This window comes from Ochotona curzoniae, unplaced genomic scaffold, assembly GCF_017591425.1.
Source record: "Ochotona curzoniae isolate NIBS_2020 unplaced genomic scaffold, NIBS_Ocur_1.0 contig_430, whole genome shotgun sequence".
NCBI lineage: Eukaryota > Metazoa > Chordata > Mammalia > Lagomorpha > Ochotonidae > Ochotona > Ochotona curzoniae.
The window spans coordinates 12,903,788-12,921,888 of record NW_024466219.1 but is presented as its reverse complement, the minus strand read 5'-3'; the positions used below and the strand labels follow the sequence as shown (position 1 = coordinate 12,921,888).

General features: G+C 53.1%; 1 protein-coding gene across 1 annotated transcript in view; it reads right to left on the bottom strand.

Moving 5' to 3' along the window:
* Positions 1 to 6,728: 6,728 nt before the first annotated feature.
* The window catches only part of LGR6 (leucine rich repeat containing G protein-coupled receptor 6), a 100,544-nt gene continuing 89,171 nt past the window's right edge, over positions 6,729 to 18,101 (bottom strand). Inside the window, exons 13-18 of the mRNA XM_040985786.1 lie at positions 17,427 to 17,498; positions 17,003 to 17,074; positions 15,322 to 15,447; positions 14,314 to 14,471; positions 10,536 to 10,616; positions 6,729 to 7,969 (exon numbers count right to left, since the gene is read on the bottom strand). Coding sequence (XP_040841720.1) covers positions 6,729 to 7,969; positions 10,536 to 10,616; positions 14,314 to 14,471; positions 15,322 to 15,447; positions 17,003 to 17,074; positions 17,427 to 17,498 — 1,750 coding nt within the window. The remainder of the gene's footprint in view (positions 7,970 to 10,535; positions 10,617 to 14,313; positions 14,472 to 15,321; positions 15,448 to 17,002; positions 17,075 to 17,426; positions 17,499 to 18,101) is intronic.

Below are 18,101 nucleotides of genomic sequence, written 5' to 3'. Positions count from 1 at the left end.
TGAGACACAAACCAGACCTCATACGTGATCCCAGGTGGAGGATTAGCCAACTGAGTCATAGCTCTGATTGGGGTGCTGCTCTGCTTTTCAAATAAGTAAATGAATGAATGAGTAAATCTTTTAAAAGAGACAGAAGCAGAATTATGGCGTCCTACCTTTGAGGAAAAATCAAACATATATGCCTCCTGCATGTACCTGCATGAAGAAGAATGTATAAGCAATAATAATGGGGCAGTGTTGTGCTGCAGCCTGCCATGCAGCATCCCATATCAGAGTGGCACTTTGAGTCTCAGCTCCACTTTCAGTCTGGCTCTTTTCTTTTTTTTTTTTTTTTTTTTTTTTTTTTTTTTTTGTGTCTCATTTTTTTTTTAATTGGTTTTTTTTTTTTAATTTTTATAAGATTTTATTTTGACATTTTTTACATAGTTAATTAGGGTAAGAAGGTTCAAGGGCTACATGAAAGTGGATAATACTAGTATGTTTTCCATATTGTTACCTTCATGTTTAAAGGGGGTTATTTAAGGGAGAAGGCCCACCCAATTTCCCACCCACCCCAGGTCCCGGATGTAGGGCATGCTCTGAGGTTCTTGCTCAAGTGGTTTTGATATTGCCACAGTCATGAATCGCTGTCAATCTTGCCACTCCAAGCACTATGAGATCTTTGAAAAATCCACTGATTGACATAGTCCATCATAGCTGAGATGGTTGGTTGACCTGTTCTGTCTTCTCTCTTTTCTTCGTTAGGGTTCTGAGTCCAGCATTTAGATTAGGAAGATCTCCAAAGAAACTTCTTGTATGTGCTAACAAGTACAGGGCCTGGCACCGTCCATCGCTCCAATCAGCTGGTGGTTGCAGTTGCTGGGTTGGTTCTGTTTTCACTCCCGACTTCCACTGGAACCAATGGGTGTTGCAGTCCAGCCTGGTTCTGCCCAGCACATACTTGGCCCTCACATAAACCAGCGGGAGCTGCAGCCTAGGTTGGAGCAACCCACAATAACCCCCACCAGGCCCACTCCCTACCCTGGTTTGCCAGTAAGTGTAGCAGTAATCCAGTCTGTCCCACACCCCATTCCACCCCAGCCGCTATCTTAGTTATCTTAGTTTTATGTCCTGTGAAAGTGGTAACCCAAGAGGGATGAGCCCACTATTTCCCTCCCAGGCCTCTTCCACTCCCAGATTCCAGTTGATGCTGCGTCTAAGCCCAAACAACCCTTGCCCACTTTAATTTTGCTTGCACCAGTAGGAATAATCTGCCGAGTCCGGCTTTTCCCTGATCTGGTCCGCATGAGGCGCACAGGTGTGGTAGCTCTGCCTAGTCTGGTCTGCCCCCATCCCAGCCCATGCTCTCCTGCGGAAGCTGTCCTGCAAAGGAACCCTCCCTTATTCCCCTGCCGGCTCTGCCCACTTCCTTTCTTGTTCTCAGGCTGGTAGGGCGCTGCGGTCGCTTCCGGTACAGGCAACCTCACCTCGGCATTCCATAATGTGCACTAGTCTTTGTTGCGACCAACCCTAGGTCGACCCACACTGGTGCCTGGATTTGCCAGTGGATAATGTGGACAGATTCAGCCTGGTCTTGCCCCCACATCAGCCAATTGTATGCCAGTGGGTAGCTTTCCATGGCCTTTTCTGGGCTGTTTCCTATCATGTTTCTTGCGTTTACCTGCCAGGTTTGTGTCCTGCCAGAGGAGTTGCCCAGGCTCCTCCATCAGAACCTCTCCCAATGCCAGGTTTCACGCTTACCAGTGGGTCCATGAGCCAACCCTACTCAGTCCACCTCCTGTAATAACAGGAACTGTGGCTTTTCCTGTCTGGCCTTCCACCCAATCTGGTTCTTGCTGTTGGATGTTCCAGCCCAGCCATGGTTTGTCTATACCCACATATGGCTCGCACATGGCTCAGTAGGGGTTTGAGACCCTGCCTGGTCCATCCCACATCTGCCCTGGTCCTCCAGAACACCAGGGGGAGTCGGGGTCCGGCCCGGTTCGGTGCATCCAATCCCAGTCCACACTTGTGCCAAGGGAGACTACAACTGTTTCCAGATCAGAACGCAGCTCCCCTTCCAGGCCATGTGCCTCTTGGTGGGAACCTCAGCCCAGCTAGGGTTGTCCCCTTTGCTCCCCAACCGGGTCTGTTCCCAGCCATAGATCACTTGCCTGCCAATGGATGCTCTGACTCAGCTTGGCACAGCTCCTCACCTGTCCCGACCTCTGCCTTAGACACTGTGGCTTAGCGTCCCTGGCTCCCACAGACCAGCAGGTACAAGAACCTAGCTCGGCAAGACCTCTGTGCCCTCCTGGTTTCTAGTTTTACTTGTGGGCTAAGGTTTGTTCAGTCGTGCCTAATCTACTCTGTTCCATTACCAGTTGACACATTGGCCAACTGTTGGAGCTACTTTTGCAGGACAGGCCCCAAGCCCTAGCTTCTGCATGACTGGTATTTGGTACTCAGAATTATTAGTGATTAAAAGTTTTGCTAAGGAAGAGTTACTGCCTGTTTCAGGTCCAAGAAGCACAATGGGTTCAAACTGGAGGGAATTAAGCAGCAACTCAAAGAACCAAATCCCCAGAGCTCCCCAGCAGGGCGCCCAGCAGGCAGAGCCTGGCACCAAATGGCGCACTGGCCGCCCAGGGACAGCTCAGCACATGGCGGCTGTCCGGGATCCAGGCATGAGACGCCCCGTCCTGAGACCCACCAGCTGCCAGGAGGCAGCTGGAGGTTTAAATAACCCAGGCCCAAGGTCGCCCCCCTCCCAAATCCCATTCACCGCCCCATGAGGGCGGCGGGTGGGTGCCGGGCCTGCCCAGCCCCGGAGGCCTCCCCCTCGGTCTACTCACCCCGAAGGAAGCGGCCCCCGGAACCAGCAGGCCCAGGGACAGCTCAGCACATGGCGGCTGTCCGGGATCCAGGCATGAGACGCCCCGTCCTGAGACCCACCAGCTGCCAGGAGGCAGCTGGAGGTTTAAATAACCCAGGCCCAAGGTCGCCCCCCTCCCAAATCCCATTCACCGGCCCATGAGGGCGGCGGGTGGGTGCCGGGCCTGCCCAGCCCCGGAGGCCTCCCCCTCGGTCTACTCACCCCGAAGGAAGCGGCCCCCGGAACCAGCAGGCCCAGGGACAGCTCAGCACATGGCGGCTGTCCGGGATCCAGGCATGAGACGCCCCGTCCTGAGACCCACCCAGTCTGGCTCTTTTCTAAAACACCCGGGAAGGGAATGGAAAATGATACAAGTAGTTGGGCCCCTGTCACTCTGAATCTCTTCCTCTTCGTGGCTCTAGCAGGAGCCGCTGAGGAAGTGGCCTGCACTGCAACTGGGCCAGAAGGTTGCAGGGGTGGAAATGCTGTGTGTTTAGAAGAGTAAGGACAGGGATTCCCAAAGATTCTGGTTGTCCTCTGGGACATCAGGCACCAGGCCAGTGAGACTCAGAAACTGTTCTGGGGAAGGTGTCCTATCCCCCTGACCGCCTCCTCTTGACCTTCACAAGGGGTAGGCCTGGCTGTCTGGCCGGCATCACTCCAGCCTACAGGAGGCTTGAGGGACAGATTCCTGAGACAGAAATGAGGTGAGGAAGCTGATGCGATGGGGGTCAAGCAAGCTGACTCTTTAGGGTTCCCAGTATCAGGGAACCGCAACAGAAGGCACGGAGACACTGAGAAAGCCATGCTGTTCACAGCATAGTCAACTCTTCTCTGGGACTCAGCCAGTACACAAAGGCACTTCAATCTGGGGGAACAGGATTGGTTCTGATGACTTCAAACTCCAGTCCCAGCTGTGCCCCAGGTGGCCTGGGATTAGGAAAGGCCTTACCACTCTGACCCAGGTCCTTCTCAGAGCAGCCTGCTCTTCCACAGCCAGGGCTCCTCTGGAAGCTATAGGAACAAGCAGAGGGACACACATGTGGTACTTCACCAGTGCTTTATTACACAGAAGAATCCAAATATTTACATCTTGACAATTCTTATACTTCACACAGCTGGGAAGGGCAAGGGACTGGAACGCAGAAGGGATAGAGGGGTTGTGGGTGGGAAAACGTGCTGGACCAGCATGGAGGTAGTTGCAGGAGATCGTACCAGAAAGGATCAAGGTTCTAGCCACCTGCCATCATCCTTCCATACCCAGGCCTACTCACTATCCACTCCCCGTTCTCCCCTCTCCATTATTCTTCAAGCCTTGTATTCTCTCTGCAAAGGGAGACTAGAAGGAATTTGGGAGGCTAAAGCTGGAGCAAGGGAGACAAGGGGAAGGCCTAGCTAGAAGTTCTATTAATGCCTAGCTTTCCAATCAGCTTTGAAGATTTCCTCTGGGTGTATACAGAGCTGCACAGCAAGGCCTGGTCCCCCCTAAAAGGTTCCCCTCCTCAACCACTCTGAGAGGGCATCGAGGGTTGCACTTGGTGCTGAGGCCATCACATGCCCAGCTCCTAGTGGGTCCCAACCCCACCAGGGCTCCTTCCATGGGTCCTCTCCCGTAGGTACCAATCCAAAAGATTTTGTCAACTAAACAAAACACATTCACACAGTGATTTGATTTTTGATTGTATAATTAACCAAAGACATACATAAACTTTTCATGATCTTACGCTGGTTAAAAATGGAAATAGCCAAGGAGTAACCTGCTGACTTACTAAGAATTTAGTCAAAACCAAAAATATTTATGGCATGACCTGACCCTGGGTAAAAATACATTTGTTATTCATTTTGGATAATGAAAATAGTTCATGGCAAACACCTCACTCCATTTCCACTTCCTCCACACCTCCTTTTTGGCCAGAAACTCCAGTCTTGGCCCTTGTCCAGATTGTTAGAAGCAAAGAGGTGGCAGCAGGGGCACCTCTAGGTTTGCACCTAAAAAGCTCTGGGCCACCTGGGTCACAGAAGAGGCCACCTGCAGGGAACAGTTCCTGTAACTCGCAAACCTCCAACCCTGGCTCCCCAACTCCAAGAGGAAACAGTGATTACACAGGAGGAGGAAGGAGTCTGGAGTGACTTCCTAGAAGTCAAAACTCCCCCAATCTGTCCCGATTTTGTCACCCTTATCCCCAAGAATTCCTTATCCTACTAGAGTCACCGATTCTCAGTACCCAAAGTAGAGCAACCAACTTCCTTCCATTGAGGGCTCTTGGTCTGCCCTGGGGGACCAGGGAGAGTAGGCTTGTCAAAATAAACAGCTCATAAATAAATGCACCATCATGTTGTGAACTATGCAACTAGGGGAAAGCTTTCTCAGGGTTGTCCTCAAGGTGGTGCCTGAGGCGGGAGAGTGTGGCTGAGGACCATGACAGGACTCCGGAGGAGGACTGCACTCCACTCAGTCTCAAGACTGCAGACTCCTCCTGTCCTGGCCGACGTCTGTGTGCCTCGAAACAAGCCTCACCTGTTTCTGAGTCTTCAATTTTCTTTTCATGTCTGCAAGAGTCACCTTTTGTGACTGAATGAATGAATACCTCAGCTCTCCCAATCGGTCACTCTGAGATTGAACGTGTATGTGTGTCTGGGGAAAAGGACTATTCTAGAAATACTCAGCGGCACTTGGTAAACCATGAACTCAGGAGGGGTGAGGCAGAGAGGTCAATCAAGGGCCGGTTTGGGGCACTCGGGGGTCCCAGACACCCACAATGGCACATCCCATGCAATACCTACAAGACAAACATTCCTCCTCTTCACTGGCTAAGGACTCATTATCCCATGGAGAAGGCAGGACCAAAGGCTAGCAACACACAATGGCAGGAGACATCTGGTGGAGAACCATAGGAGGGCAACTCAGTGAGAGGGAACTGAGATGGCTAGGGGCTCCCCTGCCTCTCCTGTGGGGCCAGAGGCTTCCCTGATGCTCGAGGGGCGGAAGGGGCTGGAAGCACTCCAGGAGCCCTTTCTTCTTGCCCCCACTCACAGGGCAAAGGCTGGAGTCATCACGGCAGGCCTCCCTGTTGCTCCCTGGGTAAGGAGGAGGAGTGGGAAATAAGAAGTGGGGGTCCTTCCGGGCTGATGGGCTCATCGTTTGCCTCTCGCACCTAATTCTGGGGTGGAATTCCTAGGATCAGAGCTGAGTCCCAGAGAGAGTGATGCTAAATGCTGTGAGTTATTATCCAGTATCCCATGAAAAAGAAACAAGCAAATGAAAAATGGCTGTCCAATAGCCTGCAGGAACTTGGTTAAATGGAGTTCAATGGATTTCACTGCTGCAGAACTTCTCAGGGCCTTCATCTGTATGAACAGGCCCCAAGAATCACTATAAAAGAAACATAACATGTGATTGCTCCCAAAGCTTGCTTTAATAGAAAACCCCTTTGGTGTGGTGTTTGTCATGATTAATGGGATATGGGACATACTTTCTAATTCATGAGTCTTGGGGAGATGCCCAGGTGCCTTTGTGGTCCCCTTCCAGGCCTTTGTCCGGGTGGTCTCCCCGGCCACTGAGTTCTGAGCCTGGGCTTGCAGTCCTATCGTCTAACTTAAGCAGGCCAACATCCAGGTCTCTTGTACACAGCCTCAGACGTGACAGGAAGAAGCCTAGAGTGACAGTGAGGCTGAGGAAGGCCAAAGGGAAACTAGACTGGGAGGCCATAGCTGGTTATGGCTGTGTGAGAGAGACTATTGGAGCCAGGGATGGCCATCCTGCCTTGCAGCCCACTATTGAGTTTTGGTTGTGTTCATTGTACAAGCAGCCGTCATCATGGAGGAGGGAGGGAGAGAAGGAGGAGATGGGAAGAGAAGGGGTAAGGAGGGACAGTTACACGTGTGAGCCAAAGGCTGAGCTGGAGCACCAGAAGGCATCACCCACAGAAGACGGGACTCCCTCTGCCCTCAGCAGTAGTTCTCCATCCACAGATGGTTGTGGAGTCCCAAAGTGGGTCCCCTCTGGCTCCACAAAATGGCTACCCTCCAGGCTTGGGGCTCCTGGCTGCTGACAGGAGATGAGGGTCATTGAAGAGAAGCCATAGGTCTCCAGTCCAGGAGGCTGCCCAGCCTCTGAAGCTTCCAGAATGAGATCCACATCGGAGAAGGCCACGAGGGCCTGGGTGGAATCGCAGGAGCTCTTCTCCAGCTCATGGGTCACGGTGTAGGCCAGGGGCCCTGAGTTGCCTGGGCAGGGCCAGAGCCGTCGAAGGTCATCCCGGAAGTGGGGATTGAAGAGTAGGTAGAGCAGTGGGTTGAGGCAGGCGGGCAGGGGCAGCACTACGAGCAGGACAGACTTGACAGCCTCTGGGGTGACAGGGAAGAGACCCAGCATGGAGGCAAAGCTGAGGAAGGCCACAGGAAGGTAGAGGAGCCCATCTGCAAAGATGAGCCAGGCCACGTGCCTCACCATAGCGCAGTCCCACACGGCCTCGAAGTCGCCCCGTGGCAGGTCACAATAGAGCTTGATGTAGGCACCAACCACAACCAGGAAACAGAAGGAGTTCATCATGACCAGGGCCACAGCGAAGCCCAGGGCCGCTGGCTGGCCCTCAGGCGGGGCATACGGCAGGCAAAGCGGGGAGGACCCATATTCTCCCACTGAGGCGAGGGGCAGAGCCGCGGTCAGCCCTGCCAGCATCAGGCAGCCCAGGGCCCCGGCTTGAACATTGCCTAGGGACGGAGCTTTCCCGTAGGCCCGGACGCACGAGACAGAGATACTGCACTGCACGGCGGCCAGAGTGAGTAGCAACACAGAGGCCTCTGAGCCAAGCACTGCCAGGAAGCCTGTGGCTCGGCAACCGGGCCCCATCTCCCAGTGGGCTCCATACTCAGCGAACTGGCCAAAGGTCAAGGCATCAACCGAGGCTAGAAGGCCACAGGAAATTCCCGTTAAGGTGTTGGCGCCTGCAATGGCACCCACCACAAACTTCACTGGAGGCAGAGGCGAAGACCTTCTGGCAAACACAGACAGCAGCACCAGTCCATTACAGAACACCGAGAGGAAGACGATGGCCCACACGGCCAGGCGGATGCCCCAGCTCTCAAAGAGGTGCTCACAGGGCTTGAAGGGGCCTGCGGGAGAGAGGATCACACATTAGCTCTGGTCCAGAGGTGACTTGGAACTGTGGCCTGGGCTGAGGCCAGCCTCTGCGCTCGGGGAACCCTCCATCTAAAGATGACGCAGCTTCTTCTGTTCTGAGAGAATTCCCAGCCCAAGGGAGGCTGACATGGTCTCTTAACTCAGAGAGGCCCCCCCAGTCCAAGGAAAGCTGACTTGGTCTCTGACCTCAGAGAGCCCCCACTGTGAGGGAGGCTGACCTGCTCTTTCATTTGGACTCCTATTTGGGGCTGAAGGAGAGAAACCATGGGGACACACAGAGGAGCTGCATACAGGATGAACATTTATACTCTTCCCGATCTACCCAGAAACAGAAGCAGACTTGTCCACAGCACACGTTAACACAGTGCTACCTCAGGCACTGAAGGAATGCTGGGCAAAACAGTCAATCTGTGCAACAATCTTTGGAAGGAAGGGATGGATAAGACATCATGGAGTAGGGGAGACAGCATCAGAGTTGGGAATAGGGTGGGAGCCGAGACACAGAGGCGTGAGGGGAACCCAGACAGTCACCACTGGGCACTGGGTACCCAGGCAGAGCTCAATAACCCATGGACAGAGCCCTGATGACCCCTCACCAGGTGATGGATCACAGTAGATACTCATCAGCCCATCAGGAAAGCAAGCAATTAAAATGTGGGTAACTTCTGGGGTCTCCCAACCTGTCTCCACGCTAACAGGGTGAGGTCCTGGTATTTCCCAACACTCCCCAGAGTCTGTTCTGAAATTGCCTTTCAACTTTGGACTTACTGTAATGTTTTCATTTTCTTTGGCTACAAATTCTCATTCTTCAATGAATCGTTAAGTAGTCTGGGAATTTGAGAGGTGTGTGTGCTTTTTAAAAAAAATTTTTTTACTTCTTTTTATTATCATTTTATGATACAGTTCCATAGGCCCTGGGATTTCCCTTATCCCCTCTCCAATTCCCTCCCCCTCCACGAAGTTCCCCTATATCATTACTACAGTATAGTTCTTCATACACAGTCATATGTCCATCATTGTGGGCATGGATGATGGCAGAGTCCAGCATCCTATTGTCAAGATAAAGTAAACAGTTTCATTGGGAGTCCATCTTTGTCTGGAAGTAGAGATGCATACTGCATTGTATCCTCACATCTGGATATGATAGTCTCCATTACACGGTTACTATACATCCCCTTAAATAAAAAGGTGTGGCTGTTTTTAATATACATATATATATATATTTATGATGACTAAATAATATATGATAATTATAGAAACTTTGAAAACATAACGTGGAAAATTAACACTGCTTATAACCTCACCTGTCAGAAAAAGCTCAGTATTTAAGCTGTTTTCTTCCAGTTAAAAAATTACATATATGTATATATGTTTGTGTTTGAACTATATTGGTATTTTATCATAGCTAGCTTTTTGTTCTCCTCAAATTAAAATTTTGATATGCACACTTTCCAATAGCCTTATTCCCAGTATTTCCAATAGCCCCAAAGCATGGCTGTATATAAATACACATATGATATACTATTATTTGTTTGATCATATGCATGAGATACTTTAAAAGGAAAGCTCAAGTCGGACTTTGTCTTTTGGAGCGGCCTCCTTTACCTCATCCCTCACAGTCAGTGGTAAGTCAATCTTACCACTTGCAGAGGTAAGATTTCACGGTAGTGTGCAGAAACCACCACTTGCCTGGTCCATGTCCTGGTGCCAGGCTGGCACTAGGGGGCGTGCTGTTGTCATTAAGGACAAAGAGCCGGTATCCCACAAGGTCAGACCAGCATTTTGGCGGGGAGGCAGGGGAAGGCAAGGGGAAATAACAGGCCTGAGCCAAAGAAAGATGGAAAATCAGAAAGTGAGGGTGGGAGGAGAAAGCAGCAGCAAACTGTGGGCTGCTTGGTGTTCATTCAGAACAGTTCCCGCGGTAGGTAGCGCGCCCCTGCCTTCTGGGGTGGCCTGTTAGCATTCTGTGTGCAAGGAAAGGGACTGGTCCACTCTAGACAACTTGGGTTAAACTGTATCAAACAGAAAGGAGATTTTTTTTTTAAGCCAGCTGGATTTAGATCCAACTCTAAAGTAGGCCTCTGCTGCTCTAAGGGTTATGTGGACTGCTAAGGACTTACCCTGGGGGTTCTGCAGAGGGCTCCTCGTGTTTTCACTAGGGAAAACAGTCTTCCTGAGACAGAGGGGGTGACCTTCCAAGGCCTTTCTACGTTGTCATGGTGAGGGGATGCTCAGGAGCTATGGCTCAAGCACTTCCTTCTTGCCTCTCCTCAGGCAGACCACTTTTCTCCAGCATCTTCCATTTGGCTGCTTCATCAGGGTGCCTGTCTACCTTCCCTCCATCCTCCAACCCCCTACCCCATGGTCTCACAGGGTTCCCCTCCAGCAGATGCCACCCTGCCCTAGCAGATGGGATGCTGGGCAGACACAGTGCCTAGAGCGTAGCTGCAGACATGCCCATCCCAGCTGGCAGCTCCTCCAGGTGGCCAGATGCTCCCTCCCTGGCTCCTAGGTCTGTACTGCAGGCATACATCTCACCTGGAGTGGGGCTGCACTGGACGCTGGGCTGGGGCTTGGAGTTCTCAATGTCCAGCTGCAGCTCTTCCAGGTCCAGGTCATCTGCGAAGGGAGATGAGAAAGTGGCTTAGGTTATTATGGGTCTTGTGGTCATTTTCCAGGTGTCCACCCATGGTGTCAAACTAACTGTTCAGCACTGCTCATTCCCGCAGCCCTAAAATTCAGCTTTGCTCTTTGGTCAGCTCTCCCTTTCTCATACCTTAGGACTGAGCCACATTATCGGTCTTGCACAGCAACGCTTTCATCAGCTTCTTTCTATGACTCAGCACACATTCTGTGTGTGCCCTCTCCAGGCCTGCTGCCTGACTGTACCAAGCTGAAGCTGGGAGCCTGGAACTCAGTACAGGTCCCCCACATGGGTGATAGGGATCCAAGTACTTGGGATATCAACTGCTGCCTTCCTAAGTGCGTTATCAGGAAGCTGAACCACAAGTGAGTAGCCAGGACTCAAACCAGACAATTAATATGGAATGCAGGCATCCCAACTGGCTTCTTAACTTCTGTGCCAAATACCCATGGCCCTACCATATGCTGTTTTTTCCTGGGGGCAGGAGAGGCAGAACCAACATCAATGGACAGCTGTAGGTGGAGCCAAATTCGGATTCAAGTGGAGATGGATGCTCTAGTTTTTCCTAAAAAGAATGAATCCCTACAAGTAGAGTTGTTCAACAAAGGATTACCCTGCCTTCAACAAGTGCAGAGTGTGTTCATATGTTGAAAGCATGTTGACCAGAGCAGAAGAATTTAAGGATGGAAAAGATACGGTTTTGCTCTAGGAGATCTTGTGGAGACAAATAGAAAACAAACCATGAGGCCACCATGTGTTTTATCAGCTGATTCATGCAGCAGCAAGGCTTACCTTTCTTAAGCTCTTACTGTGTCCTCCCTTCTCAGGAGTTGAGCAAAGCACATGACACATTAGGAAACTGAAGCTGATTGAGGGGATGTGACTTGCCCAAGGCCTCACAGCTGGTGAGTGACAGACCATGAGTCAAACCTGCATTTCTCTGGCTACTGAGTCTGGAGGTTCAGTCCTGAGGCTGGGCATGCTCTGGGCCCTGGAGGTATTGACACAGCAAGTCCCCATGGAGAGAGGGCGCCATCATGCTGAGTCAGAGCGGGTTAAGACCACCCATATCATTCTTTCCGATGGTCCCAAGAAAAAAAATTAGCATTGCAAAATCATCTCTAAGACAAAAATTCTGTGACATGTCGGAATCAAATGAAAATTCTGGTTCTTCTTGCCTAGTGTGGTGTTTCTTTTTTTGAAAAAAGATTTATGTATTTCAAGGACAGAGTTTCAGAGACAAACAGGGAAAGACAGAAGGAGGTCTATGCGAGTTCAGTCCCCAGCAGCTGGGACTAAACCAAGGAGAAACCAGAAGCCTAGAATTCCAACAGGGTCTGCTACACTGGCAACAGGATCCAAGCACTTGGGCCATCTTCTGTTGCTTTCCCAGGTGCATTAGCAAGGGGCTGGATTGAAAGTGGAGCAGCCAGGACTCAAAGTAGCACTCTGATGTGTTGTCAGTGGCAGCCTAACCCACTGTACCATAGCATTGGTGGCATGCAGGGTTTTTCTTTTTTAATGCAGTGTTTCTTGAACTCGGGTCTGTGACCTCCAGGAGATTATGCACATCTCAGGGGCTCATAAATTCTACAATGTGAAGTTTGAAATAAGGATCAAAAACACAAGCTGTAGAGGCTAAGCTGTTATCCATTATGGGATCGCATGCTCTTTCCAAGCTTCTACATTCAGGTTGGGAAAGATTCTGATGCCCTCATGGCAGGTGAGACTTGCTTGGCTTAACAATGCGTCGCTGCGCTAACAGGTTTGACCGTGGGCATCTCCTCCATTTCCTGGGTGAGGGGCAGGTGACCTTTTTGTTGCACTTGTCCCAGCTGTGGCTTGCAAGGTCTGTTTCCTCTATGCCTCTTCAAGCATGAACACATCCAGTTGGGAGTTTTCCCAGGAGGCAGGGAGCCTGTGGAGCTGCCCCTGGCCCTGATGCTGTGCAGGCTGATAGAAGGCTGAGGTGTGCCCACAGCTCTGGAATTTCCTTCCCTCTCTACCTTTCATTCCCTTCCAGAAACAGACATATTTGGCCCAAGACAGCCTTGCACCACAGTGGCCCTTCCCTCAGCAGTTCTTTGAAATCAAAATGCATGAATGAAATACAAGGGGGTGAAACCCAGGGACTCTGTCTGAGGCTGGGAAAGTCACAGCCAAGGTGTTAAGTAACCACTCTTCAAACGGGGAGGAAATCGAATCTGGCTGGACCGGCAGTTCCTTGGCTTTCCTTCTCGCGGCTCATTAGTTCTCACAGGAAGTGGGGGGCCCTGCCCCAGCTTCCGTTACAGGCGGCAGGCAGCCCACGAGCTCGACGCCCTGTGGTTCTCAGAGACCCAAGCCCGATGGAAAGTTTCACCTTGAGAAAGGAAAGTTTCCATTCCTCCTTCCAGCCCCCTGAGGGAGTGTACAGCAGACATCCGGGAATGTCCCCTGGGGACAGCTGTCTGTGGCCCAGGGCCAGTCTGGCCATTGGGCTCCTTCTCAGCCAGTCCCCAGTCCCCACCCCCACCTCCCCCAGAGAGGTGCATCCATTCCCTGAGATGGGGTTCACTGGAACTGAGGTTCTCAGAGACTCTCCCCTTGTCCGCCCCGCCCCCCACAGGGTGCTTGCCCAGCATTTAGCCTGTGAGCTCTGTCCCACACCACACAGACACGTGCACCCCTACGCAGTTGCCCAAGGGCATCAGCAACCTTGCTTTGCTATTTCTGAGACCTTTCATTCCTCCCTCCAGAGCTCTCTGATACATCCGTTACCTGTCTGTGAAGGACAGGGAAACTGAAGCTCAGTGGCCTAAGTCACTTATCCAAGACCAGCCACGAGGTGGATGGTTTGCTTGGGTTAAGACCTATACCATCTGCCTATACCATCATGTTTTCCTTGTCTGTTTAGATTTTGCTATTTAGCTTCTCCATTCAGAGAGTAGACAAAGAGGGTAGAAAAAGGTATCTCAATAGCAGGGGTCCTCTTTCCCTCCTAATTCTGCTTGGGTTCTGTAGCGTGGGGTGGGGAAAGGGGGCCTTTCCGTGCCCTTTATCCAGGACCCCTTTGGATGCCTGCCTCCCACTGCTGAGATAGACAGGCCTTCCCCAGGATGGCTGCAGGTGCTGGTCCTTCCCAACAAGCTGCTCTTATAGCTAATAGCCACCCAAGTCCTCCTTGCAGACTCCTGGAACACATTGGAGGTGCGGATGGACTCACACAGCAACAGCCCCCAGGCTGTTCCTTTCAGTTCTAGAACACATTATGAGTTTTTTTTTTTTTTTTTTTTTTTTCCTAGAAGCAGGTTTAATTAGATTGATTTAATTCAATCCTACTTGGCTCGAGAATGCCCTAAGGTGGCAGGGCCTTCTTGTCAGGAAGACAGCCACAGGGAACAAGCATTCAGGCCCCAGCACAGGGAACTGAGATGGCGCCTGCTCACTCTGAAGCACTGAGTGCCAGACCAATACAGAGACCCTGCTGCTGCCCAGGTTGCCAACAGAACTTCATCAAAGCAGCTCCGCATGCAGCCTTGGAGACCAGGCACCGACAGTGGTACTATTTCCTCCCAAGCCCCAAGCAGCCCTGTGCCCCCAAGTTTCCCACAGTAGCCCCCGCAAGGCCCTCCCCTCTAACTGCCTCTCCGTGCCCCCAATCCCGTCCAGCTGAGAATCCGCATCACTCACAGTGGTTCTCTGCTTGTCCAGCAAGAAGGCCTAGGGGCCTCTTGGGAGCCTCTTCCTCAAGGTGCAAGTCCTGGACCTCCCACTGCCCAGAGGCCTTGAAGAAACTGGCACAGACACCATAGGCACAGCACTGGTAGGCATAGGGTACCTCCAGGATCCTGGGAAGAGAGGAGCAGGAGATGAGTCATCTTAGTGTGTTTTAGCTTGAGTTATGAGATCTCAACCCAACAGCTGAACACCTGTCCTTCTGTTCTAAAGTCCCTGACCACTGAGCAGGCAGTTCCCCCAGCCCGCCTTTCTGCACCAGAGTCTAACAGCCTGGCCCTTGATTGAAGGGCTCTGGGCATGCGCCAGGCCCTTCCTCCTTCTGACAAGAAACTTGTTGCCCAGTGTCTGAGAGATGTCCCCCTCAGGCTGGACTAGGGGTTTGAGGGTAGCTTCTCCAAGGTCACTGTCAGCATCCCAGCTGCCACTCTTCTTTTACATTGAAAGAGGCAAGGATTCTCCTGGGGACCTTGCCTTTGCCCTCAGGGGAACCCCAGCTTGTCCTTAGGCTGGGTCCCTTGGCTGGGAGCCCCCTGAGCCAGACGGCATGTGCCCCCAGGGGGCTGTCACGAGTTTGCAGCTGAGGATACTTGGGCCACACAGGCTGTGAGGTGGCAGCGCTGCGGCAGAGGAGGCCTGGATGTCATTAGCACCGAGGCCTGGCTGTGTAGCCCGTTTTCCACAACTCAGTGCCCTGGGCTCTGCCTTGGCTCCAGAGGCCCTGCTGCTGCCCAAATGTGGAATGGCAGTCTAGGTGTGTGGGACTAGGCAGAAGTGATGCCTGCCTGAAGTTGGTGCCTGGGGCAAGGGAAACACTGCTACAAAGGAGACAAGGACCCAGGCTAGGCGGGGAGGAGGTGGGGCAAGCCTTGCGCACGGAGCCTCCACAGAACTCCCAAGTTCCTGTCCTGTACCGCCCTACTCTACACCCCTAACTTTGCCTCCCACTGCCCCAGCCCTCACCTCAGTTTTGGGAAACTGTCCTTGGAGAAGGCCTGGAATAGGGCTGGGTTCCCTTTGAGCTTCAGGTGCATCAAGCCCCCGAGGCCGGCCAGGGGCAATGTGGTTAGCTGGTTGTCCGTCAGGTCCCTAGGACAGCCAATGGTCAGGGTTGCTGGCAGTGGGTAGCAGGGCTGTGGGGCGGGGCAGGTGGGGCGCAGGGTCAGGGTGTGGCTAGTGTGCCTGGGAAGGGGGATTGGGGAGGAAAGCACAGCAGGGAGGGGCATCTGTGTTGGGGCAAGAGGATGGCAAGGGCTGCCAGAGGTGCCTTCTGTAGTTCTCCATACACGGGGAACCACCCGTATACCAGGAACTGTGCAAATTCATGCCCCCATGGGTAGGTAACAGCTCCCATACCCCTCATAGTTTCTGCGCCCAGTTCCAAGCCCCAGCCAGGAGTGGCTGCCCATTCCACCCAGGAACCTGTTGCTGTTGCTGACTCCCCTCCATCTCCACGCCCCCCTTCCCTGGTGAACCCACAACTTTTCTGATGACACAAGAAGCCAGGGCTGGAGCCTGGTCAGAGCCGTTCGGTCATCTGGCTCCCAGCAGGGATTGGGTCACCCATCCTGTCTCGCGGTGCCTGCTTTATGGTCAGAGGTTAGGCCGTCCGTCCTCAGCCCTCTGCTAGAGGTATGCTGGAGGGAGCCAGGGCTGCAAAGCAAACACTGAGACCACAGACTGTGCGTCGTGGAAACAGCTCTGAACTGGACAGCAGGAAACCTGGGTAACCAAAGGGAGCCAGAAATTTGCCTGCGTTTCAATGTCCTCATCTTTCAAGGGGATAAAAATAGCTGCCCTACCTATCTGGCAGGAGTAGAACAAACATGACGGGCCAGAGAGAGGTACAAGTTTGGCCAGGCATGGCCCAGGGCCTGAGTGCTTCCTGCCAGGGAGCCTCAGGCCCCAGCCCTTAGTTTTGGCACCTGGGAGGCCTCACCTGTGGAGTAAAAGGCTGGGGACTGTAGGTTGGGGGAGCTTTAGGGCCAGGGCTGGAAATGGCCCAAAGGAGCCTTCCCATTGATCAGAAAGTGGCTGGGACTGGGAGGACATGTCTCTAGGAAGCACAGCTTGGCCAGCTCACAGGCAGGCTGTGAGCTCTGCGTTGGGCAGGAGCCCTTGTGCAGTGAACAACCTGAGCAACAGTCCATAGCAGCCCCACAGAGGTGCCTGGCACAATGACCATGGAGTCAGCATGGCCGCCTTCCTGTTTATATCCCAGGCTGTTTAGATGACCAGGGGGGCCTCCTGCTGCCTCCACAAAATGGCAATCTCTCCAGTAGTACTTAAGCAGGAGAGCCCTGTGCTGCTTGGTACCCTGGCTCCCCCAGCTACTGCCTTCTTCCTGGGTTGTGAAGGGGTTCTGTTCCCTTTATTGGAGGCAGGAACAGCAGGACAGGGCAGTAGCCTGTCAGCAGCTGATGCCCCAGAGCTTACAACAAGTGGGCTCTGTACAGCAGACCCCAGGGTCAGCCAAACACCCTGCCAGAAGGATGGATGAGGCTGGGGCTGTCTCCCTGGGAATGCCTGTCTCCTCATGGATGCATGTCCCTGCTCTGGGTGGCCCTCCTGCTCCCGCCACCCAGCAGCTACAGTCCCCACCGGTTCCCTGCAGCCTGGGGGAGGGGCTGGCACAAGCACTTACAGCTTGACCAGGGACCGCAGGGTCGAGAAGGCCTCAGGATGGATGGAGCGGATAGCATTACAGCTCAGGTCCCTGCAACAGAGAGAAGGCAGTGGGACAGTGACCTGGACAGCAGCAGGTCACTGTCATTGTTGCCACTCTGGGGGGCTCTCCTGCATACTCCCTGTGCCTGCCCACAGCAGCAATAACCTTGGCCCAGCTCCTGACCCAACAGGGACCTCCAGCTCGGCTCAGGCCTCAGGACCTGCTGGATACCAGCTACAGGAGCAGCCATCTGTGCTTGTGACTGGATGGCAGGGAGATCACGGGCACGTCCCATGGGTTTCAAGCGCATGCGTGGGCTGTGGCTGTGGACCGGCCTGGCTGTGAACAGAGGGAGGCAGGGGATCCTCCAGGACCCACACTGAGGACTGGGAGTACTCACAGGGTTTGCAGGACACTCAGCTGGCTGAAGGTGTCAGCTCCAATTTCCCAGATGCGGTTGTGCCGGAGGCCACTGGGACAGCAAGAGAAGCTGGGTGAGCCCGTGTGGGCTCAGACCCTGGCCGCCTTCCATGCCCCCCAAGCACTAAGAGGAAAAAAGGAGAGCCCCCCACTTCTCCTGGCATGGGAAGAAAGGGCTTAGCCCGCGGAAGTCACCAGAATTACAGGGAACACAAGGGGATCCGGTTGCCTTGGGTAAGTGGGTCAGGAGACAAAGCCACAAAACCATCCCTGTGGCCCAGAAGGGGGTCAGCTTCCAGTGTTCCCACCGGGCCTGGCTCTCAGCCCAGCTGACTGGCCCCACAGCACCCCCGCCTCCATCACCATGAGTCCTCCAGACCCCAGCTCAGGAACACATCACTGCCCTGCTATTGACCAGTCAAGCAACTGGTCAGGCTGATGACTGGCCAGGCTAATAAGCAGAGCTGGTCTGGAAGAGAGAAGGGGGCTACTCCCTCTGAGAGCCTTCTCTTCCTCCCAGCAGGCTGGTTCACCAACCCCCGCCCCCCCCCCAGCAGGCCCCAAGGGCATTGTCCTGCTGAGAGCAGGAGACAGGTGCAGGGGCTAGGTGAAGAGAGCTGAGCGCATTTTGAGAGGGGTTTTCCCTCAAAAATTG